A 26,412-nucleotide genomic window follows, 5' to 3' on the forward strand; every position below is an offset into this window, starting at 1 on the left:
ATAAGTATACAAAGTTATAAACGTGCGATAAAACTTGGTAAGATCAAGGTTTCTCCAAAAATAAGAAGTTAAGGGAAAACAAGATAGCATTAAATATTATAAATAAAAGTTCTGCCTCCCAACAGTCTCAGTTAGTGTTTGCTAAAAACAAAAAACAAAAACAAAAAAAATTCAACTCGCCTCTCTATTTTCTTCAGTTTTTCTTCTGAATCATCTCCTGTTTTTTGGTGATACTTTGCTTCTGTGTTATTCTCTGTTGAAGTATATTCTTGCACTAATTTCATATTATGTTGACTATCCCCTGCTACATTTTTTGAACTATTTTAAGGCCTTTTACACTGATATCCTTCTTTTTTAAAAATTTTAATTTCTAAAACACTATTTGACTTCAAACTAGTTACCTTTTGTTTAAGGGCACATTTTTTGGCCCTTGATATTATATTGATACGTAAGAGGGTAAAATATAAAATGTTTTGTAGAAATCTCCCTGTTAATTCAACTCTAGAGAAGTTTCTGAAATTGGTGTGCAAATAGTGAAAGCCATAATACAGATGAAAAATTAGAGATAATTTTATCATTGAGAAAGGCAGTTACAGCACACCATTACTGTAATTCCTGTTCCGTGGTTTGAATACATAGAAATGTATTAGCAATAAAAATAAAAGCAAGAAGGCGGTGCTTGCAGTGAGCGGAGATTGCGCCACTGCGTTCCAGCCTGGGGGACACAGCAAGACTCCGTCTCAAAAAAAAAAAAAAAAAAAAAAAAAAATATATATATATATATATATATATGTATATATATATATATATATGTGCAAGAAGCTGGGCACAGTGGGTCATACTTGTATTCCCAGCTCTTTGGGAGGCCGAGGTGGGAGGAAGACTTGAGGCCAGGAGTTTGAGACCAGCCTGGGCGATGTAGTGAGACCCCATCTCTACACACACACATTGTTTTTTCCTTTTTTTATTTTTCAGCCCAGGATTAATTTTTTTTTTACAACTAAACTAAAAATTACTACATGGGAGCGTCAGTGCAACACACAAGTAAAATTTGTAAACTCAAGGCACAAACTTACAGTTAATGATCTTGGTGGGGAACATTGCCAAAGAGCTATTGATGCCTCAGTGAAGTTTAAAAGAAATTGCCTTCTCTGAAGGCAGAGAAGAAATATGCAAGCAATTATGCTTCAAAGAAATTTGCACAGAAAGAGAAAATGCTAGAGCTGTTACCACAAGTGAAATTGTAAAGCCTCAGCATGTTCAACTCAATCCACAAAGCACCAAATGTTAAATTGGAGCCAAGGTAGAATTTGAACATTGAATTTTCAGCTATGCAACTCTCAGAGCACAACAATTTCAGGTGTGGAAACTAACTATAGGCAAGCTCTTTTAAAAACATGAATTTTATACACCGTAAATTCTAAAACAGAGCAGACACTTCTGCGTTATCGTTCAGATTTCTGAAGGGCACCACAAGCCATCAGGGTCTCTTTCAAAGTCACTCACTGCAACAATTCTGTCTTCCTAACTTTGGTAGCTCCCTCTGGTGGTTCTCTAGCTTCTGCATGCACTGAGGCACACCACTATTTGTACAATGATTTCTGACATTAAATCTAGTCATGGCCTAAGTAGCATGAAGCAACTGTTTCCTGGGCACCTCCTGTCTCCTTGGGATGGGAGGTTTCCCAGTCACTTCTTCATGCCACCCCATTCAGGAGAGCCTCCAGAGCTCTCGGCCTGAAGGGCCCCTAACTCTGGGCCCCACACAGGAGGCCACATCTGGAAGCTCTATTCCTCTGGCTCCCTCTGCTGGAAACCAAAGTGACAGTTGGTTGCAAAGACTTGTAGAAACAGATTATGTGTAAATTCATTCTTGTACATATTTACTTAATTTAGAACCTGGGACTTTTCAGTCTCTCTCCAAACCTTTTATGGTGGGTGATGGACTATGCAGCAGTGCTGAAGGAGCACAGTTTCTTTCTTTAGGAAGAAAAGGATTAGTATACATAATTGTGTACATCAAGACAAATTTGTAATAAAAAAATGAAAATAAGATGAAGGGCCCAGAAACCTGCATTTTATTGACACCGTCATTTTCCACAGGGAATCTTAGACAGATGTCACCTGTTTTCTTTTAAGTAATGAGAGAAGCCCACTTGTATTCCTGAATCATTTTTTTTGAGAAAAGCACCAGAGACAATTGACAGTCACACTTTTTAAAATAAAACAGTGACTACCTGCAGCCTACGTCTCCACACCCTTATCTACCTGCCCAGTGGTTGTCAGTTCCCTTGAAGTCACCATCTCCTTCTATTCTGGTATTACCATGAGAATTGAAATTTTCAAACAAACAAAAAAATCTAGTTACAAATGAGTGTGTGGCAGCCCAAATGAAGCCCTTTGACTGTGATTTCTAATTTTTTGTTCAATCCATACTGCAGAGATACAAGGATGAACCACCATTTTGGTTCCCAAGTTTTATTCAAGAACTCATATAAAATATTCCACGTAAATGAATTTTAATCCTCATCTTCCTCCTCTTGTTCGTCCTGGTTAATTTGGAAGTAACGTAATTCATAACCCTTTTTGCTGTTAGCAGTTACGCACATCTAATCACGTAGATTGTTCTTCTTCAAATATTTCTTATTTCAAATACCTTTTAGGAAGAGGCATCTCGGAAGTCATGGTGATCTTGCCCTTGCTCCTTTTGATCACAGCCCCTCCACCGACATTCCTAACTTTTCTGTTCACTTTGATCCTCTCTTGCAAAAACTGCTCAAAATTGGCAGCATCCATGATTCCATCTTCCATGGGGTGGATGCAATCAAGAGGGAACTTTGGAACCTGCTTCTTTTTTTTTTGGCGCCCCTTTACCACAAGGTTTTTCATGGGTGCCATGGTGGCAGTGAAGGCAGAGAGGGCATTTTTTTTTTTTTTTTTGAGACAGGGTCTCACTCTGTTGCCTAGGCTGGAGTGCAGTGGCACAATCTCGGCTCACTGCAGCCTCCAACTCCTGGGCTTAAGTGATCCTCCCACCTCAGCCTCCCAAGTAACTGGGACCACAGTCGCATGCCACCACTGAACTTCAGCCTGGGTGATAGATTGAGACTCTGTCAAACAAGCAAAGACATACTTACATTCATGTGTGCATATATGATGGAAACTCAGGTGAAACTCTTATAAAAACCCTGTTTATGGTTTGCTCTTACATAATTAATTATTTGAGAAGTCACTTGTTAAGTGTATCACTCTTACTGGGCTGTAACCTAATTAAGGGTAAAGACTCTATCTGCTGTGTCCTCTACTGCCTCTGGGGTGCCTGCCAGAGTGATGGCACTGAAAAGGCACAGATTTACTGATATAAATTAATAGATTGTGTTTGATATTTTTCCCCTTTTTTTCTGACTACAAAGTAATATCTACTTTTATTAAGCAGGAAAACATAATTATCACCTCTAGCTATTGCTGTTTCTAACATTTTAGCACCTTTCTCTCTGGTGTTTTTACTACGCTTGTTTAAGGTGTTGAGACCGTATTATATGTATAGATTTGTATCCTGCTTGTTTTTGATTTTCAGTATGTTTTATGTCACAGAAGACTTTTCATAAACATCCTTTTAAAAAAACTATAGTATTCCATCATACGAATATATCACTTTTTAAAGTCATTTCCAAAATTTTAGCAGTTACTTTGTACCTGATTGTTTTGCTGTTATAAGTAATCCTGAATATTTTTTTCATTTCTGATTTTTTTCACCTTGGTATAAGTTTCTAAAATGGGAATTTCAGACGTAAAAAAATGACCATTTTTGGAATTTTTAGTTTATATTCAGATTTCTTTGTGGGACTCTTATGTTGTTTTACATTTCTACCAGCAACATGTGAGAGTGTCCATTTTACAACCCCTTGTCAGTATTTGATGTTATTATAAGATCTTTGCTAATTTGGTAGAAGGCAATGGTATGGGCCAGCTGTGGTGGCTCACACCCAATCCAAGCACTTTGGGAGGCCGAGGTAGGCAGATCACGAGGTCAGATCGAGACCATCCTGGCCAACATGGTGAAACCCCGTCTCTACTAAAATACAAAAAACTAGCCTGGCGTGTTGGTGTGTGCCTGTAGTCCCAGCTACTTGGGAGGCTGAGGCAGTGGAATCGCTTGAACCTGGGAGGCAGAGGTTGCGGTAAGCCAAGATTGCACCACTGCACCCGGCCTAGTGACAAAGTGAGACTCTGTCTCAAAAAAAAAAAAAAAAAAAAAAAGAAGGAGAAAATGGTATGTTATTGTTATTATTAGCATGTCTGTGATTATTAGAGGAGTCAAACTTTTAAAAAATGTTTATTAGCCATTTTCTTTTATTAATTTTCTGTTTATGCCCTATTCTAGAATCTTAGTAGTTTTTGACAAACTTTTTATTTACTAAGGCTAGTAAGCTTATTAACATATTATTTTGCTAGAAGTTAGTACATCTAACAAATACCATTTTCTAGTTCTTAACATTTTTATTAATTTTTAATATGCTAAGGTTTTAAAGTAAATAGTCACATATTATCAGTGTTTTCCTTTGTTATTTCTCCCACTGTTTTTAAGTTTGGGAAGTTCTCTATTAAGAAATCAGGCTGGGCGTAGTGGCTCATGCCTATAGCCTCAGCACACTGGGGAGGCTAAGGTGGACAGATCGCTTGAGCCCAGGAGTTCGACCAGCCTGGGCAACATGGCAAAACCCTGTCTCTACATTAAAAAAAAAAACAAAAATTAGCCAGATGTGGTAGTGTTCACCTGTACAGCCCCAGCTACTCAGGGGGCTGAGGCGGGAGGATCTCTTGAGCCTGGTATGTTGAGTTTGGAGTGAGCCGAGATCGCACCACTGCACTCCAGCCTGGGTGACAAAGTGAGATGCTGTCTCAAAAAAAGAAAAAGAGAAATCGGATAGGCCGGGGTACAGTGGCTCACACCTGTAATCCCAGCGCCTTGGGAGGCCAAGGCAAGTGGATCTCTTGGGCCCAGGAGTTCGAGACCAGCCTGGGCAACATAGCAAAACTTTGTCGCTACAAAAAAATTACAAAATTAGCTAGGCATGGTGGCATGCTCCTGTAGTCCCAGTTACGTGGTAGTCTGGGAGGTAGGAGGATTGCCTGAGCCTGGGAGGTTGAAGCTGCAGTGAGCCATGTTTGCATCACTGCACTCTAGCCTAGGCAGCAGAGTGAGAACCTGTCTAAAAAAAAAAAAAAGAAATCAAACATACATTCTGTTTTAACTCACTGATTTTTAAGGGTTTAATATGAAGTACAAAATTATTGTGATAATAATTATTTTACACTTAAATATTTAATCCATTTGGAATTTATGTTGTTTGATACTATTTAAAGTTGTAATTTTTTTTTGCAAATAGCAAACTAATTATTCTAACACCATTAAGCGAGTAATCCTTTCCACTTTATTCTTCATGTAGCTATTTCTTACTTTTTATGAAGCTTAATGTCAGCCCAATTCTGTTATTCTAACTAAAATGATAGTGTGTAACATTATGTATAATTATAATTAACCTAGGTTTCTGTGCTGCTTTACAGATTGAGTGTAGAAATTGACACTCTCAGAAGGAGACCAAAAATCAGTTCTTCATCCCAAAGACCTGTTAAACTCCAAGAAGCATCATATTCAAATGATAATCAAATTATTTCACAGAGTCCTTCTTCAAATGGAACTAAAAAAGACATACATAAATGTGTAGACTTTAAACATAAAGATATCAAATTGACAAATGCTAGGAGCAAGCTTGACCATGGAATTAGAAGCCTTAGTAGTCCTAAGATTGCCAGTGATGTGAAACTTAAAGCCGAAGGCCAGGCAAGTGAAAATAAATGGTCTCATTTACTTGTTCAGAGAGAGAAGATGAAAGAACTCAAGAAAGAAAGAAACAATAAATTTAGAGACAATTCTGAAAAATGTGTCTTAGAGAAATGGAAGAGAAATCAATTTTCTCAGGATTATAACTCCAACAAGATAATGAAGGAACCCTTGGAATCTAGAAGACAGAAGATCAGTTTCAAAATCCCTATAAAATCTCGTGACACCCTCCAGAAACTTGTAGAGGAAAATGTCTTCAATTTAGATTCTAACAAGTTGAAGACTAAGCAAGAAGAAAAAGAATACCTGGAAAGCTCCCAGGTTTCATTAAATGTAACTAGGCAGAAAACTGAACATTTACTTTCAGATTTCACATATAAGCGGACTGTTCATGAGTGGAAACGAAAACATCATTATGACCATCAAGAAAGTAATGATTCACATTCTAGTGAAAACCTAACCCAGGTAAGGTGGTAAAAAATGAAGAATATAGGTTTTAACTGAGAGTTTATTAATATAGTTAAGTTTTTTCTATATTTCTATATTTTTTCTTTTTTTGTTTTTTGTTTTTGAGACAGGGTCTCACTCTGTTGCCCAAGCTGGAGTGCAGTGGCACGATCCTGGCTTATTGCAGCCTTGACCTCCTGGGTTCAAGCAATCCTCCTGCCTCAGCCTCCCTAGTAGCTGGGACGATAGGCACATATCACCACACTGGGCTAACTTTGGTGTTTTTTGTAGAGATGAGGTTTCACCATGTTGCTTAGGCTGGTCTTGAACTCCTGGGCTGAAGCAGTTCACCCCTTGTCAGCCTCCCAAAGTGCAGGGATTACAGACGTGAGCCACTGCACATGGCCTTTTTAGTTGTTTCTATTACTGATGGTAATCATAGATGGCTGATTCAAATTTATTCATGAAGATATATGTTGGTTCCTTTATTTTACTCTCTTTAATTCCAACTTTTTTAGACAGATATTTTGGCAGGTATCAAGGATTCATAATAGAAGGGATTGTGTAAAAATGTGGTGAGAAGCAGTTACAGATAGTCCTTTGAAAACATTGTATGCTGGAGAACACTCAGGGGACAATATCCTGAATAGTCTTTAAACAGATTATTTTTTTCAGTGTCACCATGTACCAGGTACTGCAATAAAATAGCTTGTAAGAGATAACACAGTCTGTTTCTAGGGACTGATTCAAGTGAAGAGAGACACAAGCAATTTCCTTAAATATGATAAGTAAAATACCTATCACTTAAGAGAATACACAGCAGGGGATTAATATAGCTTTAGTACATCATGAAAGAATTAGTTTAGAAAGGTATACTGGAAGGGACTGGGTACAGTGGCTCACGCCTGTAATTCCAGTGTTTTGGGAGGCCCAGGCAGGCAGATTGTCTGAGGCCGGGAATTCAAGACCAGCCTGGGCAACATACCGAGTCGGGTCTCTACAAAAAAATAAAAATTAGCTGGGTGTGGTGGTGTGAGTCTGTGGTCCCAGTTATCCAGGTGACTGAGGTGGGAGGATCACTTGAGCCCAGGAGTTCAAGGTTATGGTGAGCCGATCGTGCAACTGCACTCCAACCTAGATGACAGAAAGAGACCTTGTCTCAAAAAAAAAAAAAAAAAAAAAGGTTTACTGGAGGCTAGAGGGAGTAACATTTAAACAGACCTAAAGAATGAGTAGAAGTTACTCAGGTGAAGGTGAAGGTGAAGTGAGGTAGAATGGGAGAAGCAGGGATGTTTTAGGCAGAGGGAGCTACATGAGCAGGGATCTAGGCTAGAAAGCTTGGCACATCTATTTTGCTTTAAAATTATGTAATGTAATTGGCATTTATGGACTACTTTGAGAACCTAATCTCTATAATTTTGTTTCTATGGCAAATAAAGTTACTTATCTTCAAGAGAACTTTTAGAACTATGGAACCTTGGAACTTTAGAACTTCAGAAATTCTGATAGGTAGAGACCACTGATAAACAGGGATGGGTAAGCCTACCTGCTTTTAGGTGTTAAGACTGTGGACTGTGGCCAGGCCCGGTGGCTCACGCCTGTAATCCTAGCACTTTGGGAGGCCGAGGTGGGCACATTACAAGGTCAGGAGATTGAGACCATCCTGGCTAACACAGTGAAACCCATCTTTACTAAAAATACAAAAAATTAGCCAGGTGCGGTGGCGGGCGCCTGTAGTCCCAGCTACTTGGGAGGTTGAGGCAGAAGAATGGCGTGAACCTGGGAGGTGGCGCTTGCAGTGAGCCGAGATTACGCCACTGCACTCCAGCCTGGGTGACAGAGCAAGACTCCGTCTCAAAAAAAAAAAAAAAAAAGTGTGGATTGCAATGGTAAGCTATTTCTTATGAAAAATGGAGGAGTTATAACTAAGGAGGCCAGAAGAGCTTGGGGATGAGTATTTTTAGGTTAAGTGAACTGGAAGGGGCCCCAAGAGGGCAAGAATTGAGTTTGAATTGAGTTTGTTTTCACTGCTTTCTTAAAGGAAAAACCTCCAGTTTTTCTTCTTGTGTTATAACCATTTCTCTAGAGTAGAATGAAAGAAAGGAACTTGAAGTTGCCAGTATGTTCAGTGATCATCATTGTGTCATTGTCTGGTTTTCCTGTTGTGCTATGCATCTAAGGAATAGTATGAGAAATCTCTGCAGTGTGTCATGTAGTTTCTTTTGGTCTCTATGTAGAGTTACTACACAAACCAAAGGAGGTACATAGCAAGAATATTAAGTTGCAGAAGAAGCAGTTTTTGCATAACCACTTTCCAGTTATTGGAATTTAGACTCTTTAAAAACTGTTCTCTGATAGCAGTATTATCAGGCTTAAAGTCATTTAGACACAGAAACAGCAAGTAAATATTATCCTTATCTTGTGTATATTATCTTCAGCATATTATTGACAGCAGATAATCATCTTAATACCCTGTTTGTTTTTATGTTTTACCCACTAATTCCTCAATAGATAATTGTTTTCCTAAAATAGTGAGTGTACTTTACAAGGAAAATAATTGTATTTTCTGGATTTAGTAATTCTGTTATGCTTTCTAAAGAAAAAAAAAACTTCTTTTGTTTCTTAGGTTTTATAGTTCTTTGATACAGACCCCTCTCAAATTGCAAACCTCCCCCTCATTGAAAATTAATGTCCTAGAGATTTATGGTTTATGGTCTACTTTTAAAAACATCACATTTAATTCTTACAAGACTGTAAAGTAGGAGTTCATTTATCAAACATCTATTAAAGGTACCTATTATTTTTCTAGGTACTAGGGATTTAGAGATGAGTAAGATGATTGTTAGCCTCAGGAAGTTCCCAGGGAGGCAGACTAGTAAGTACAAAAATATGATTGTACTATAGTGAAGTAAATATCAGAGTCCTAAGAGCTGGGTGTGATGTTAGTACAAATCTGCGGGTGAATTAAAGAAGGGCTCACTAACGTGGTGGTTCTAAAGCCTCGTCTCGAAGGACATGTCAGGTGAGGACTAGAAGTGCTGTCCAGCTAGGGTAGAGGGCCAGTGTGTGTAATGGCACGGAGTTGTAAAATTGCATGGAAGGAAGGTACATGAGCACATAGGTTGTCAGTATGACTAGAGTCAAGATGGGTAGAGAATCTGTAGGAAAGCAAGTTGGGAGAGAAAGCCAGGGTCTCTAGACAATGGATGATTTTGTATCATGGGAAAGATTGGTTTTTATCTCATGTCTTGTAGATGGAAGACAGCCACTGAACCACAGTCAAGGAAATAATATAATTGTGTTTTCCATTTCTAATCACTTTGGTAGATAGAACCATTATTATCTTCGTTACCGTTTTCCCTTTTGTCATCCTCAGGAAAGGCTTTATCCCAACCTATGTATTTAATAAGGCATGGTGGGGGAGGCAAACAGTTAAATGCATGAACTTTTCTGGATTGTTTGGTGGTAGAAAATTCATTGAAGTCACTGTAGGTGGCCCATGAACAGAGAAAGCAAAGGGTAATAGTAACCAAAGGAAGAGAGTAAAGAGATGTACAATGTCAAAAACCACAAGAAGTTCTGATAATAATCTCTGGCTTGTTTGGCACTTCTTGTTTTTTTTTTTTTTTTTTTTTTTTTTTTTTTAAGATGGAGTCTGGCTCTGTCACCCAGGCTGGAGTGCAGTGGCCAGATCTCAGCTCACTGCAAGCTCCGCCTCCCGGGTTCACGCCATTCTCCTGCCTCAGCCTCCTGAGTAGCTGGGACTACAGGCGCCCGCCACCTCGCCCAGCTAGTTTTTTGTATTTTTTTAGTAGAGACGGGGTTTCACTGTGTTAGCGAGGATGGTCTCGATCTCCTGACCTAGTGATCTGCCCGTCTCGGCCTCCCAAAGTGCTGGGATTACAGGCGTGAGCCACCGCGCCTGGCACTGTTTGGCACTTCTTAAAGAGAATTTTAAAGATCAGTAAGATTTAAAGTTATATGGAGAAGGGGATTCTGAATCTCAGGGTCATGAAATAGTAAAACTATGATAAGCCTATGTCTGTGAAGTGTGTGTTATTATATCATGTGAAGTTTGATGTTGGGTGGAAGCTGAATTCCCAGTAAAGCATTTAGCTGGAAAGTTAGGGTGGAAGCTGAATTCTCGGTAAAGCATTTCTACATATGATACAACTTAATATTCTTGCTATGTACCTCTTTTGGTTTGTGTAGTAATTCTACATAGAGACCAAAAGAAACTATACGACACGCTGCAGAGATTTCTCATATGATGTACATTTCTACATATGATGTATGTTTGTGTGGGCACAGTGGCTTGTGCCTATAATCCCAGCACTTTGGGAGGCTGAGGTGGGCAGATCACTTGGGGTCAGGAGTTTGAGACCAGCTTGGCCAACATGGTGAAACTCTGTCTCTACTAAAAATACAAAAATTAGCCGGGTGTGATGGCAGGCACCTGTAGTCCCAGCTACTTGGGAGGCTGAGGCAGAAGAATCTTGAACCCAGGAGGTGGAGGTTGTAGTGACCTGAGATCATGCCACTACAGCCTGGGCAACAGAATGAGACTCTGTCTCTAACAAAGAAAAGAAGAGTGTTTGTAGTTCATAGCAGAAATAGCTTTCCATAAAATACATGTTAGTTTTGCGTTATCTTGGAGAATTCTTAGAAGATTATTTAGTTCAATTGTTCTTTTGCTGAGCTTCCTGTCACCTGTATGTAGAGTCAGGTGGGTCTCATCCACTCGGAAGAAATGCCAGTGGAAAATTGGAATTTGGAGAGAGATTTTTCAAACTATGTTTGAAGACAAAAAATAAAACACAAACCCCTGGTGCTCTAATTACATATAATATAACTGTGCATTTTTCAGCTTTTTCTTTTTAGCCTTATTTTAATCCTCAAGTTCCTTCTGTTGTTTTATCATGTCACTTGTAGAATTGGCTTAGTTACTCCTGGATGAAATTTTTCACCACTGAAGGCCAACTTGTTTACTTTTGCATTCATTATTTCCCTTTTTTTAGGGTGGCATGTAATTTTATTCTTAGGATATAGTATTTTTATGAATCTGTATATGAAGAATTCTACCATGTTTCATGACTTGATAGAATGGGGCTTCTCTGTTCTAGGGGCACTTTCTCATCTGGAGGCAGTTTTGCCCCTCAGGAGACATTTGGCAATGCCAGGAGACATTTTTGATTGTCAAGATTGAGGGTGGGGATGGCACTGTGGCTCAGGCCTGTAATCCCAGCACTTTGGGAAGCTGAGGCGGGTGGATCACTTGAGCTCAGGAGTTTCGAGACCAGACTGGGCAACATGACAAAACCCCATCTTTACAAAATATACAAAAATTAGCCAGGTGTGTTGGTGTGCCTGTGGTCCCAGCTACTCAGGTGGCTGAGGTGGGAGGATCACTTGAGTCCAGGAGGTTGAGGCTGCAGTGAACCGTAATCATGCCATTGAACTCCAGTTTGGGTGACAGAGACCCTGTCTTTAAAAAAAAAAAGTTTGGGAGTAGGGGTAGGTGGGTAGTACTGCTGACATTCTGGAGGATAGAGGTCACTGATGCTGCTAAACATCCTACAATGCACAGGGCAACCCCTAAAGTGAATTATCTGACCCTCAAGGTTAATAGTGACAAGGTTGAAAAACACTATTTAGGTTACGCTTTATTCTTAGCTAATGAAATTACTTTCATTTCAGAGTTTTGAAGCACCATGTTCTTCAGTGTCATCTGAAAGTATCCAGGATACAGATCAAGAGGTTACTGATATTCTTATTTACTTTGAAATTTTTAGTGAAATTAAGGCGAACAGTTCCTACTTTTAATAAAAAATAATGACTGTAGAAACCTTGATAATATGAAAATACAATGATGTCTCTATTTAAATCAATATGTAAGGTTTTATGAAGTCATGCAAAACTATTCAGAAAAGTATACTTTAGTACTTTTTACTTTTGTTTCTAGTAAGGTTATCTGTTGTGAACAAAGAGCATGAAACCAGTGGCCCACAAGTAATCTGAATTTTGATTTAATTTTATGACACTTTCCCTGTTTATGCCTAGGGTTGCCAAAATGCAGTAGGATATTAACATGTTTTTACTTCATTTTAAAAATCGTAAGATGAAAACATTATTCAATGAAAATGAGAGTACATGAGTGTTTACCTAAAAAGGTTGCTTCATTTCCCAACCAGAGTCCCCTGACTGATCTTTTTATGTTCACTTGTCCTAAGTTAAGATGAGATTCGTGGAACACTTTGTAATTGTCTATTTAAAGACTTTCAGGCTGGGCACGGTGGCTGAAGCCTGTAATCCCAGCACTTTGGGAGGCCAAAGCGGGAGGATCACCTGAGGTCAGGAGTTTGAGACCAGCCTGGCCAACATGGCGAAACCGCGTCTCTACTAAAAATGCAAAAATTAGCTGGGCGTGGTGGTGCACGCCTATAATCCCAGCTACTCAAGAGGCTGAGGCAGGAGACTTACTTGAGCCTGGGAGATGGAGGTTGCAGTGAGCCAAGATTGTGCCTCTGCACTTCGGCCTGGGTGACAGAGCAAGACTCTGTCTCAAAACAAAACAAAACAAAAAACTCTCAAACTATATTAATTGATTTTTATTTGTGACAGTCAATTATATTTTTCTGTTTTGAGGTGCTCCTTGATAGAAGAAAGATGTCTCATCTCTGATCTAAAGCTAGACTGTATTTCATTTCTTTGTGTCAAAATAACATCAGAGAAGTATTTCTGTGAAGTGAGAATGGTTTTAAGATCTAGATTTCAGTTTATGATGATTCATAAATAATCTTAGAAATCTCAAGAAGAATGCTCACTGTCAAGATAAAAAAATTTTGACTCCTAAAATGAAGTGAGACTTGGAATGAGAATGAACTTACTTTAATGTCTAGGTATTTGACTCTGTGCAAGGAGCTTCACATAGCTTATTTCATTTGTTCCTCACAAAAATCCTAAAGGAAATAGATATTAAAGATTCCTATTTTGTGAATTAACAAACTGAGATCCAAAGTTGTTAAATAATTTGTTTGCATAAGGTTGCGGAGGTAAGAAGAAAACTATTTTGAAAACCATGTGTGTGTTTATTAATCTTTATTGTTTTACTATGCTGCCTTCAGAGTTTTATAAAATTTTTCTTTCCATAAACCATCTCAAGTGAATTAAGAATTAATTGCTTTCTTCTCTTGTCAATCTGCAAAGTAACTCAAAATATTTCACTGGGGTCTTTTACAATTTAGATGCAGATAGTAGAAGAGCTTCATGCTGCACGTGTGGGAAAAAGTGTGGATTTACCTGGAGAGTTAATGAGTATGGAAATTGACTTAGAAGATGATGTACATTCTTCCTCTGGTATACCCTATATGTTGATGTTTATGCTCTCCTATGCTTTCCTAAAAATTAATGTGCCAATATTCAGTTTTTATAATATTTAGATGAAAAATGTTAAAATATGCTCACTTGAAATGAATGATAAAGTAATAGTTTATTTTTTTAGCTACAGGAATTAGATCCAATATTTGTCTTATTGGTTTTACATATTTCATATTATTAGATAGTTAGATGTATTTTCTCTTTTTCTGTCAAGAGGTAGTAATTAGGATTATGAGTTGTCTTTTTTTCTTGCTGTTATAACTTTAACGGTTTCAGCTATGTAAAGCACTGATCAGAAATAATGCAGAATAGCTGGTACAGTTGCTCATGCCTGTAATTCCAGCATTTTGGAAGGCTGAGATGGGAGGATTGCCCAAACCCAGGAGTTCAAGGCCAGCCTGGGCGACATAGTGAGACTTCATTCATGTCTACAGAAATTAAAGTTAGCTAGGCATGATGGCATGTGCCTGTAGTCTCAGCTACTCAGGAGGCTGAGGTGGGAGGATTGCTTGAGCCTGGGAGGTTGAGGCTGCAGTGTGCCAAGATTGCGCCACCGCATTCCAGCCTGGGTGACAGAACAAGACCCTCTCTCAAAAAAAAAAAAAAAAAAAAAAGAAAGAAAGAATGCAGATTGCTTGAAGGTATTATATTTATTGATTTCTTGTTCATGTTGTAAAAATTTGATTTTTTTTTTTTGCTACTGGGAGAAGGTAATGATAGAGATTATCCAAAATCTGTCAGTGTACTATTTCAAATTCTGTTTTTAAAAATGGTAATGCTGACCAGGCACACTGGCTCACACCTGTAATCCCAGCACTTTGGGAGGCTGAGGCGAGTGGATCACCTGAGGTCAGGAGTTCGAGACCAGTCTGGCCAACATGGTGAAACCCCATCTCTACTGAAAATATGAAAAAATTAGCTGGGCATGGTGACCCATGCCTGTATTCCCAGCTACTCAGGAGGCTGAGACAGGAGAATGGCTTGAACCCCGGGAAGCAGAGGTTGCAGTGAGCCAAGATTGAGCTACTGCACTCCAGCCTGGGCACCAACAGCAAAACTCCATCTCAAAAAAAAAAAAAAAAGTAATGCTACCTTTACATTCACATTGCAGTTTTCATCTTTCAAGTGTTTTCCTGTGTGTTAACTTATCTGAACCTTAAAATGATCCTATGCAATAACAATGCTAGTATTATTATGTATTTTCTTTTTTTGTTTGTTTGTGTTTTTGTTTTTGTTTTGTTTTTTTTGAGACGGAGTCTCCCTGTGTCGCCCAGGCTGAAGTGCATCGGAGCTCTCTCTGCTTACTGCAACCTGTGCCTCCTGCATTCAAGCCATTCTCCTGCCTCAGCCTCCCGAGTAGCTGGGACTACAGGCGTGTGCCACCATGCCTAGCTAATTTTTGTATTTTCTTTTTTTTTTTTTTTTTTTTTTTTTGAGACGGAGTCTCGCGCTGTCGCCCAGGCTGGAGTCTGGAGTGCAGTGGCCAGATCTCAGCTCACTGCAAGCTCCGCCTCCCGGGTTCCCGCCATTCTCCTGCCTCAGCCTCCCGAGTAGCTGGGACTACAGGCGCCCGCCACCGCGCCCGGCTAGTTTTTTGTATTTTTTTAGTAGAGACGGGGTTTCACCGTATTAGCCAGGATGGTCTCGATCTCCTGACCTCGTGATCCGCCCGTCTCGGCCTCCCAAAGTGCTGGGATTACAGGCTTGAGCCACCGCGCCCGGCCAATTTTTGTATTTTCAGTAGAGATGGGGTTTCACTATGTTGGCCAGGCTGATCTTGAACTCCTGACCTCAGGTGATCCGCCCGCCTCGGCGTCCCAAAGTGCTGAGATTACAGGCGTGAGCCACCAAACCTGGCATGTATTTTCTTTTACACATATTTATCTTTCGATTATAATTACTCAGGATATGTTAAAATTAGCTTATAATTACTAAGTGCACAGCTACCAGTGATCCATGACAGAAGTTAGAACATAATTACTTCCCAAGCTAGTCAGTTCATAATTTAAAATCCACCTACAAGCAATTTATACTGTTCTGCTGGTGGGTGATTAAACATTGATTACTATTCTTTCTCTTAAGAATTGAAGTAAAAGCAATTTTGTTTTTATTATCTAAAGGACTTCTCTTAAGAATGCTATCAAAAACATTCTCCATGACTGGTTTTTCAGTCTTGGCCCCAGGTTTCCCGTGTATTTCTGCTTTGCCAACCCTTACCTTCTCTGCCCACTTTGACTTAGATGATTCTCCACCCCACTCCCTCTCCAAACAGTGGTTGCAGTTCCTATCCAGAGGACCCTTAACTGATTGGGGAGAAATTTACTTGGCAACAAAGATACGGACCAGATAGATAGCAACTTGAGAGTCTAGCCAACTGTGTAAATCTCTGATATAGTTAACAAGACAAAGAGGCGTTTTAAATTCAATTGAATTTTCAATGCTTCTATGATATCAAAATTTTAGACATTATATAAGTCTATTATCAAATATCATGAAATCTTTGCTCTTTTTCTCTAGCAAATAATACTTCAGACAGAAAACTTCTAATTGTTATTGACACAAATATTCTGATGAATCATCTCAAATTTGTTAGAATTCTGAAGGCAACAGATGTACCAGGTATTTACAGAACATATTTAAAGATTCTGATTTTCTTCCTTGAGTTGATATTTTATATTAACAGTGATGTGGCTTTTTTTTCTCATGAATATGTCACCATTTGGATATGCTATATATTAAGCATGTTCAGTGTTATAAGTTTAAAAAAAGCCTTTACAGGTTAAACTGGCAATCTGAACTCACCCTTTTTTTGATCTCCAAGAGTGCTTATTTTTTTAACATTCTTTTGACACATTATTCTCTTTTTAATTTTTGTTTTTTAATATATTGTCTCTCAATTCATTCTGAATTTCTCAAAGGTAGGGAGGACTGTGTGCTTTAAAACTTTCACCTCTTGGACAGCAATTCTATTTAGTAGCTCAATAAATGTTTGTTAAATTCTAAGAAATCTTTTTATTTTTTAGGTTTTGAAAAACTTATGTTAATAATTCCCTGGGTCGTTATGCAAGAGCTAGATCGTATGAAGGAAGGAAAACTACTAAAACATGCCCAGCACAAAGCTATACCTGCAGTTCATTTCATCAATGAGAGTCTCAGAAATCAAGATAGAAAGCTATGGGGTCAATCAATACAACTTGCATCCCAAAAACATTGTAAGTATTGTTCTTTCAGGGTGCCTCCTGATTAATACTTGTTTGGCTGCAGACTCATTATTGGAGGGAAATGGTATAAAACTTTTAAAACATTTAAACCCATTGGAATGTGAAATGGAAGGGGCATTGTGATGGTTTGTGGCTTAGTTTAGGAGTCTTTGATTTTTATTTTTCTGCTTCTCCTAGACGTTCTTACATTATGTCTATATTTCACAGATAGTGACTATATAGTTGTGTATGCATACTTGTCTACATCACAGAATCTCGGACTCCTTTTTAAAAAATACTATCGCTGAGTGATGCAGTCTGTAAGTGATCTAGGTTTCTAGTCTGTTAATATCACCATATGCAGTTAATGTACCATGGAGATGATGATGTTTTCCTGTGGTTTGTCAGAATCGGTAATAATGAATGAGGTGTTTTTACAGTAAAGGTTTATAGATTTTCCCCTCATTGAATTTTTTTCTATGAGATCATTTAAAAATTGCTTTAGTCTTAGAAGTTAAGTATGTTCTTTGTGTTTTATATAATTTGCTGGAAAAATATCTATATGTAAAGGAACACTTATTTCAGTGGAGTTTATACATATATTTAGAAGATTTATTTCATTCTTTAAGAATTCATTTCTTCCCAGCTCAGAATTATTTATTTAGGTAAACTTACATTATTTTAAATACCATGGATTTGTACTGTCCACTGTACCCATATTCACTGTAAGATTTGAAAGAATCCATCTTAAGAGGAATCCAATCCAATCCAATTATGGATCCAATCCAATCCAATATTAACTATGAGAAGACTTTAAAAAACATGATTAGATTCATCTTAAGATGAATTACTTTAGTCTAAAATTTTTGTTTAGTCTTAAAAATTTTGAAGAAAAAGGGTCTCTACCATTCATTCATTATCTAAACAAATATTTATTAGCTCTTAATATGTTCCAGATATAATGCTTATGAATTTTGAGTGAAGATGGTCCATGTCGAGTAGCTTTAGTTGACTATAATTTTAGCCTTGTCCTTAACTATTTCCAAAATTATATTTATTTGATATAGTATTTATCTACTATAGTGAGAGGAACATAGGATTTGAAATATGATCAACCTGGGTTTATAGCATAACCTGGGGAAAGTTAAAGGTGAAGAAACTGAATAAATGAAATGAAAGGAAATAAATTCCATGTCATAAAATGGTTATGAAGATTGGTTAATATGTTAAACTACCTAATAGCTTATGGTCAGAATAGGTGATAATTCTCTTGTGCTCATTATATGGAAGGCTCATACAGATTGATAAGACTCATCTCTCATTTTTTAAAAATATCTGATTTATTTTTATCTCTTCTAGGTTTAGAAAGTTACTCTCTCCCAACTCGCTAGGAAGATTCACAGCACTGCACTGCTGTGAGACTATGAATTGGTAACTTTCTAGAAGAGCAATATTTAGCAATGTGCTTGAATAAGCCTAAGGATAATAACTGTCTTTCTAGAAATGTATCCTAAAAAACGTGAGAGATGCAGGCAGTGATTTATATAAATAGTGTTCATTATAGCATTATTTATGTAACAAAAAAGTAGCATCAACCTGTATAACATTTGGAGAAGTTACATTCCTATAGCCATATGAGGGGACACTATATTTGGAAAAGCATTAATGACATAATTTTAAATAAAAACAAACATAAGATTAAAAAATATGTGAAGTATAATTCTAAATTTATTTAATTATGTATATATACTTATTAGTGATGAATAGAGGTGATATTTACCTGATGGGTTTATCAGTTATTTTGATTTTCTTTATGTTTTCTGAATTTTCCAGATTTTTAATTACTTTTGTTTTTTTTTGAGATGGAGTCTCGCTCCCATCACACAGGTTGGAGTGCAATGGCGTGATCTCAGCTCACTGCAACCTCCACCTCCTGGGTTCAAACGATTCTTCCTCAGCCTCCTGAGTAGCTGGGATTACAGGCGTGCGCCACCATGCTTGGCTAATTTTTATATTTTCAGTAGAGACAGAGTTTCACCATGTTGGCCAGGCTGGTCTCTAACTCCTGACCTTAGGTGATCCACCCGCCTTGGCCTCCCAAAGTGCTAAGATTACAGGCATGAGCCACCATGCCTGGCTTTTTTTTTTTTTTTTATTAAAAGACAGAGTCTTGCTTTGTCACCCAGGCTGGAGTGCAGTGGTGTGATCTCAGCTCACTGCAACCTCCATCTCCTACCTCCACCTTCAAGCGCTTCTCATGCCTCAGCCTCCTAGAGTAGCTAGGATTACAGGTGTGAGCCACCACGCCCAGCTGAGTTTTGTACTTTTAGTAGAGATGGCATTTGTCATGTTGGCCAAGCTGGTCTTGAACTCCTGACCTCAGGTGATCCACCTGCCTCATCCTCCCTCGGCTCACAGGCGTGAGCCACTGTGCCCGGCCAATAAAATTATATATTTTTTATAATAAGGTAAAAATAATTAAAGGCAACAAATAGTTATCTGCCACTCCCCCAATCAGACATTTGGTCTGTATTTTTATATTTTTCATTGTATTTTTATTGATTCATTTGTTTGCCAAGTATTTGTACCAGACACTGTTCCAAGTGTTGGGCCTGTAACAGTGAATGAGAAAGAGAAACCCTGTTGTTGAGGAGGTTAAATTCTATTAGGTATTGAATTTTTTATTCTGTGTGTGAGTAGAGGTCATTGATGTTGAGGTGCCATTTAAGCTGACTCTTTAATTTTTTTTTTTTTTTTTTTTTGAGATGGAGTTTTGCTCTTGTTGCCCAGGCTGGAATGCAATGGTGTAATCTCAGCTCACTGCAATCTCTGCCTCCCGGGTTCAAGTGAGCGATTCTCCTGCCTCAGCCTCCTGAGTAACTGGGATTACAAGCATGTGCCACCATGCCTGGCTAATTTTTAAAAAATTTTTTTAGAGATGGGGTTTCACCATGTTGGTCAGGCTGGTCTCGATCTCCTGACCTCAAGTGATCTGTCCGCCTCAGCTTCCCAAAGTGCTGGAATTACAGATGTGAGCCACTGCGCCTGGCCAAGCTGAATCTTAAGTAATAAATACATGGTACTTTTAAGCATTCACTATTGCCATACACTGGACTAAATACTTTATATACGTTCTCATTTACTCCTCATGATTAGAAACTTCGCCCGAGGATACATATCTAGTAAGTGGGAAAACAAGGATTCATACCCAGACTGGTCTGTTTCCAGAGTCTTTATTTTGTTCACTTTTGAACAGTACATGTACAGGTGCTCAAAAGTATTTGTTGAATAACTAAATATTTCATGAATAGTCTTACAGTTTATTTTTCAGCTCCATATATCTTAGAAATAAGTGGCACTACTGATAATCTTGAATTTGATACTTTTAGAACAGTGCACTGTTACTTTTAAGCCTCCTTTTATCTGCTGAATTGAATTGTTTAAAGTTAACTAATGATTTTGAGTTACACATTTTGCACTATTCATGGCATTTACCCTCTGAATTTAAGGGAAATTGGCTACTGTGATATATTTCTGTCTGGCTCACTGGTCATCAAGAAATTTAATCATATCTTCCTCATACTCATGTCCTGATATAGTTGAGCTCTGTCTAGATTTCACCAATATGAACTCCTAAATAGTTTTTCTTTGCATATCCATCTGGTTAGCATGGGAACCTGGCACAAATTAAGCCCTATGTAAATATTTATTGCATGAATGAATGAGTTTTCTAATTTGAAGGATTCAAGGACTAAGTAATATAGGCCAGAAGTTGAGAGAAAAATGATTATAAACTGGGAAAAAGGTTGAGACTAATTGGCTGGTATGTCTTAAATTTTAATGTATAAGAGACAGGCCAAGAGCTTAAATTAGTGTCTGGGTCCAGGCTTCAAAGATTCTTATCCAGAAATATATTTGGGGTGTGGTTCTGTATTCTGTATTATTAATAAGTACTCTAGGGAGTTCTCAGGTAGGTAGTGTATGGACTTGTGGGAAACATTATCTTTAGTCCAATTTCTACACATTGCATTATTATTATTATTATTATTTTGTTCTTAATTTTTTTAGAGACAAGGTCTCATCCTGTCACCCAGACTGGAGTGCAGTGACATGATCATAGCTCACTGTAGACTTGAACTCCTAAGCTCAAGCGATTGTCCCTCCTCAGCCTCTTGAGTAGCTGGAACTACAGGACTACAGGAGTGTGCCACCGAGCCTGGCTAATTTTCTTGTTTTTTTGTAGAGGCAGAGTCTTGCCATGTTGCCCAGGCTGATCTTGAAATGCTGACTTCAAGCGATCCCTCTGCCTCAGCCTCTCAAAATGTTGGGATTGCAGGCACTGACCACCTGGCCTGCATTATTTTTACAAAAACTGAATTTTTGCTATATGTTTTGAGGCTTAGAGAATGCCAGAGGGTACCCTGTCAGCAACTGATTAACAGTTGTTAAGAATTACTTTTCGTGTTACCTTCCTAGGGCCCATATTTCCTTCTCCTGTATATCTCTAATTGTGTTGCTTTAGAGATTAAGGGAGAGCGCACACAGGAAACTAGTTTAGTTACTGGTAGAACAGTTGCTTATTAGTTCACAGACTTCTTAAGCTGAGAAAATGTTAAGTTACTTATAATCTGTGACTGAATTGATAATAGAATTCATGGTTTTTGGTTTCTAGTCTGACATTTAGCCTTCTGATCACATTTCTTTCCTTTGAGTTTGCTAATAGCCATATCCTAGACCATTTTAATAGTGAACTAACCACATTAAGTCCACAACTATATGCTATGTAAATTCTAGATTCAGTTTTGTAAAAATTATTTTACTTTCTTGTTTTTTTATTTAAAAATTTTTCTTTCTTTTGTATGCATGTATAAAATAAATATATGAAATATGTATTTCTTATATATATTTATTATATATGTATATATTTATACATATATGTATATATACTTAAAAAATTTTTTTTGAGACGGCGTCTCACTCTGTTGTCCAGCGTGGAGTGCAGTGGCACGATCTCAGCTCACTACAACCTCTGCCTCCTGGGTTCAACTGATTCTTCTGCCTCAGATTCCAAGTAGCTGGGATTACAGGCACCTGTCACAACGCCTGGCTAAGTTTTGTATTGTTAGTAGAGATGGGGTTTTACCTTGTTGGCCAGGCTGGTCTCGAACTCCTGACCTCAAGTGATCTGCCCACCTCGGCGTCCCAAAGTGCTGGGATTACAGGCGTGAGCCACCATGCCCAGCTGAGATATATTTATTAATAGAGTTTTTGAGAGTAGTTTTAGTTTCACGGGAAAATTGCACAAAAGACAACAAGATTTCCCACATACTTCCTGCCCCACACAAGCATAGCTTCCCCATTATCAATATCCTTCGCTGGAGTGGTACCTTTGTTATAGTTGATGAACCTCCATTGACATCATTATCACTCTGAGTACATAGTTTACATTAGGTTCACTCTTGGCTTTGTACACTCTGTGGATTTGGACAAATGTGTAATGACGTGTGTCCACCATCATAGTGTCATACCTTAACTACCTTAAATCTCGTAGATATTTTCATTTTGTAAATACAGCCTAGATTATTTCTGTGGCACCCACATTTCTAGGGTACTTATTGACCGTTGCCTTTACTAAATTTGCAGATGGATTGAGTGATGAGAACAATGATGATCGAGTACTAAAATGCTGTCTCCAGCACCAGGAATTATTCCCTTGTTCTTTTGTTATTCTGTGCACGTGAGTTTCATAGTCATTTTACTTTTTATTTTTAAAAAATAAACCAAATAATAAAAAAAATCATACTGTATCCAGCATACCAAGGATCAAAAACATACATAATTTTCCAAATCTGCCAGTAAGCATACCCACTTATATCTGATAGTCTTATAATGTATGAGCTCTAGAGGAATGAGATCTCAACTAGATGAAGTTTCATTTCAATTTAATTTTTATGGAATTCAGAAAACTTGGAAAAAGCAGGGGAAAAGGCACTTAATATCCCTCCAAAATAGTTTAAAAATCAGAATCTGACAGGATGTCTGACAGGATGAGATAAGAAATTTATTTACTTACCTATTGGTGAGGTGAAGATAGGGTGGTTTATGTTGGAGTTGTGTGCTGGGTGCCTGTTACAGAGTTAGACTGCCTGGCTTGGAGTCCTGGATCTATCATTTATCAGCGTTGTGACCCTGGACAAGTTGCCTAACTTAGTTTCGTCATGTGAAATAAACAGGAAGAATAATATTACCTGCCTCATGAGATTATTGTAAGTATTTAATCTGTTAATATATGTAAAGGATGTAGAATAGTGCCTAATATATAGTAGGATCTCAGTAAGAGTTTTCTCCCTCCTTCTCCCTTCCCCCTGCTTCTTCCCTCTCTGCTGATATTTCCATAACTTAGTTCAAAGATAAAACTAAGATAATACTAAACAAAATTTTATTCATCATGTATGAGAAAAGGTTCGGAACGGACAGAAGAGCAATTTTAATTTGCAGTTTTTTGGTTTTTTTTAAATCAGTCTACATCATGCTTTGAAATTTGCAGTTTTAATCTGTATTTTATTCACTTATGATCATGCTCAAATTCTTTCTGTGAAATGGAGCTATTACAGAAATCAGCAGCCCTAAGATGCTTCTTGCAAACATTCTGGTCGGTGTTATTATTTTAGCTATCTTCAAAGATAATGTGATTCTTTTTGCTATTAAAGGAAATATTAGAGATTTCTATCTTTAGATTTTAAATTATATTTTGATCTAGGACATATTACTTTGGAGTTTGTTGAAGGCTGAAATAGAATTAATAATATATAAATCATTTTGAATTTGAGATACATTTGAGAAGTAATTCTTTGTTGTGTAATTATTTTTTTAGTTCAGCTTAGAGTGAAAATTAAATTGACAAAACTTTATTGATTCTCCATTATTTATACATGCACTGTTTTTTTGGGATTAACAGATATATTACTTTTTAGTGACTGAAAATTTATAGTCCAACCTTGCTTTTAATTCTGGCATAGTTCCAAGTGGTGAGCCTGTTTTTCTCTCTCTCTTTTTTTGGTTGGTTTGTTTGCATTTTCTTTAAATAGTGATAATCATGTGTATTGTATAAGTCATACCTACTATTGTGAGGACATATTTATATTACTTAAAATGGATGATGATAATGTCAATTGATAGTGATAGTAATCAGAAAAACTTTTGTAACACTTATATACTATGCATCATTCTAAGTGCTTGCATTTACAATCCTAAGTCTGGGCCAGCAACACAATTAATATCTTCAATTCATATTGCTCTTCTAAACTCCAGGCTAATATATTCAACTATTTATTTGATATCTCTTGGATGTTTCATGGACGTCTGAAACCTATCATCTCCGTAAATGAACTCTTGAGGTTTTCTTTTCAACTCTTCTACACCTGAATAAAAACGGTCACCTCCCACCCATTTGCTAAAGCCAGAAACCAGGGAGTAAATTTTGATGCCTGCCTTTTCTTTATGATCTATATACAGTGAATTAGCCAATTCTGTGTTGTCTTCTTTAATTTTATGTTTTAGAAACAGGGTCTTGCTATGTTGCCCAGGCTGGTGTCAAACTCCTGGGCTCAAGCAATCCTCCTTCCTCAGCCCCCCAAGTAGCTGAGGAAATGCACAAATCTTAACTATACAATGTTGACAATATATATTGTTGCACTGGTGTAGCTCACATCCTGTCAATATATAGAACACGTCTGTAACTCCTGTGTTTTTTTTTTTTTTTTGAGACAGAGTCTCACTCTGTCACCCACGATGGAGTGCAGTGGCGCCATCTTGGCTCACTGCAGTCTCCACCTCTCAGGTTCAAGTGATTCTTCTGTCTCAGCCTCCCAAGAAGCTGGGATTACAAGTAGGTGCCACCACACGTGACTAATTTTTGTATTTTTAGTAGAGATGGGATTTCACCATATTGGTCAGGCTGGTCTCGAGCTCCTGACCTCAGATGATCCGGCCCCCTTGGCCTCCCAAAGTGCTGGAATTATAGGTGTGAGCCACCGCACCCGACCCAGAAAGTACTCTCTTGCCCTTTTTGCTCTTTTTTTTCTTGTTTCTTAAGGTGGAAACTTAGATCACTTATTTGTTAATGCTGTGAATGTCCTCTAAGCACTTCTGCAGTTGTATCCCACAAATTTTAATATGTTGTGTTTTCATTTTCATTCTATTCAATATACTTTATAATTTCCCTTGTGACTCTTTCTCTGACCCATAGGTTATTTAGACGTTTGTTGCCTGATTGTAAGTATTTGCAAAATTTTCAGATACTTTTTTTTTTTTTTTTTACTGAATTGTAGTTTAATTTCTTTATGAATTGAGAACATAATTTACATGGTTTCTGTTCTTTTAAATTTGTTAAAGTTTGTTTTGTGGCCAAGAATATGGTCTGTTTTAGTGAGTGTTTTCTGTGTATTTGAACAGAATGTGTATTCTGCCCTTATGGGTGGAGTATTCTATAAATTTCAATTAGGTCGATTTGGTTGATAGTGTTCTTCAGGTCTTCTGTAACCTTAGTGGCCTACTTTTTCTTTTCTTTTCTTTTGTTTTTTATTTTTTACTTTTTTTTTTTTTGACATGGAGTCTCACTCTGTCGCCCAGGCTGGAGTACGGTGGTGCAGTCTTGGCTCACTGCACCCTCTGCCTCCCAGGTTCAAGCAGTTCTCCTGCCTCAGTCTCCCGAGTAGCTGGGACTACAGTTGCATGCTGCCACTCCTGGCTAATTTTTGTATTTTTAGTAGAGACAGAGTTTCACCATGTTGGCCAGGATGATCTTGATCTCCTGACCTCGTGATCCTCCCACCTCAGCCTCCCCAAAGTGCTGGATTACAGGCATTAGCCACCTTGCCCAGGCTGGTTGCCTACTTTTTCTATGATCATTGTGAAAGGAGTATTGAAGTCTCCAACTATAATTGTGGATTTGTCTATTTCTCCTTTCAGTTCTATTTGTTTTGCTTCATGTATTGTGAAAGCCACTAAAGCTATGGCTTTCTGTTGTGGTAAAGCCATTGATGAATTGGAGAATTCCCTCAGGCAAAAAGATAGAAACTTGTAGTAAGATGCATATACATCTAAGATTCTTTATGCTTGTGTTCTTGGAGAAGTGCTTCTTTTATAATTATATAATGTCCTTTTTGGTTCTGACATTATTCCTGGTTCTAAAGCCTTCTTTGTCTAGTATTAATGCAACTATTCCAACTTTCTTTTGCTTAGTATTTATGTGATATATCTTTTTGTATCATTTTACTTTTAGCCCATCTATGCCTGTATATTTAAAGTAAGTTTCTTGTAGACATCATGTAGTTGGTTCTTTTTTGAACAGTCTGACAATTTCTGTCTTTTAACTGTTAAGTTTAGACCATACGTATTTAATTTGTTGGATTAAAATCTACCATTTTGCAAATTATTTTCTATTTGTTTTGTTCCATCTGTGTGGTTTTTCCTTTTTCTCTTTTCGATTAATTGTTCATTTTTAATGATACCATTTTGTCTCGATTATTTACTTATTTATAC

At 37.7% G+C, this 26,412-nt stretch overlaps 1 protein-coding gene and 1 pseudogene across 4 annotated transcripts in view; one reads left to right on the forward strand and one right to left on the reverse strand.

The window, feature by feature from the left end:
* Positions 1-26,412, forward strand: part of SWT1 (SWT1 RNA endoribonuclease homolog) — a 147,923-nt gene that overhangs the window by 14,271 nt on the left and 107,240 nt on the right. For 3 of the 4 annotated variants that reach the window (XM_030936033.1, XM_030936035.1, XM_030936036.1), the window contains exons 4-9: positions 5,569-6,310; positions 11,990-12,049; positions 13,537-13,648; positions 16,187-16,288; positions 16,693-16,881; positions 22,513-22,606. In XM_030936033.1, coding sequence (XP_030791893.1) covers positions 5,569-6,310; positions 11,990-12,049; positions 13,537-13,648; positions 16,187-16,288; positions 16,693-16,881; positions 22,513-22,606 — 1,299 coding nt within the window. The remainder of the gene's footprint in view (positions 1-5,568; positions 6,311-11,989; positions 12,050-13,536; positions 13,649-16,186; positions 16,289-16,692; positions 16,882-22,512; positions 22,607-26,412) is intronic. The other variant, XM_030936034.1, reaches the window with a different exon arrangement.
* LOC115899123 lies at positions 2,520-2,898 on the reverse strand (annotated as a pseudogene).

Source organism: Rhinopithecus roxellana, chromosome 8 (genome assembly GCF_007565055.1).
Source record: "Rhinopithecus roxellana isolate Shanxi Qingling chromosome 8, ASM756505v1, whole genome shotgun sequence".
In the NCBI taxonomy this organism is placed as follows: domain Eukaryota; kingdom Metazoa; phylum Chordata; class Mammalia; order Primates; family Cercopithecidae; genus Rhinopithecus; species Rhinopithecus roxellana.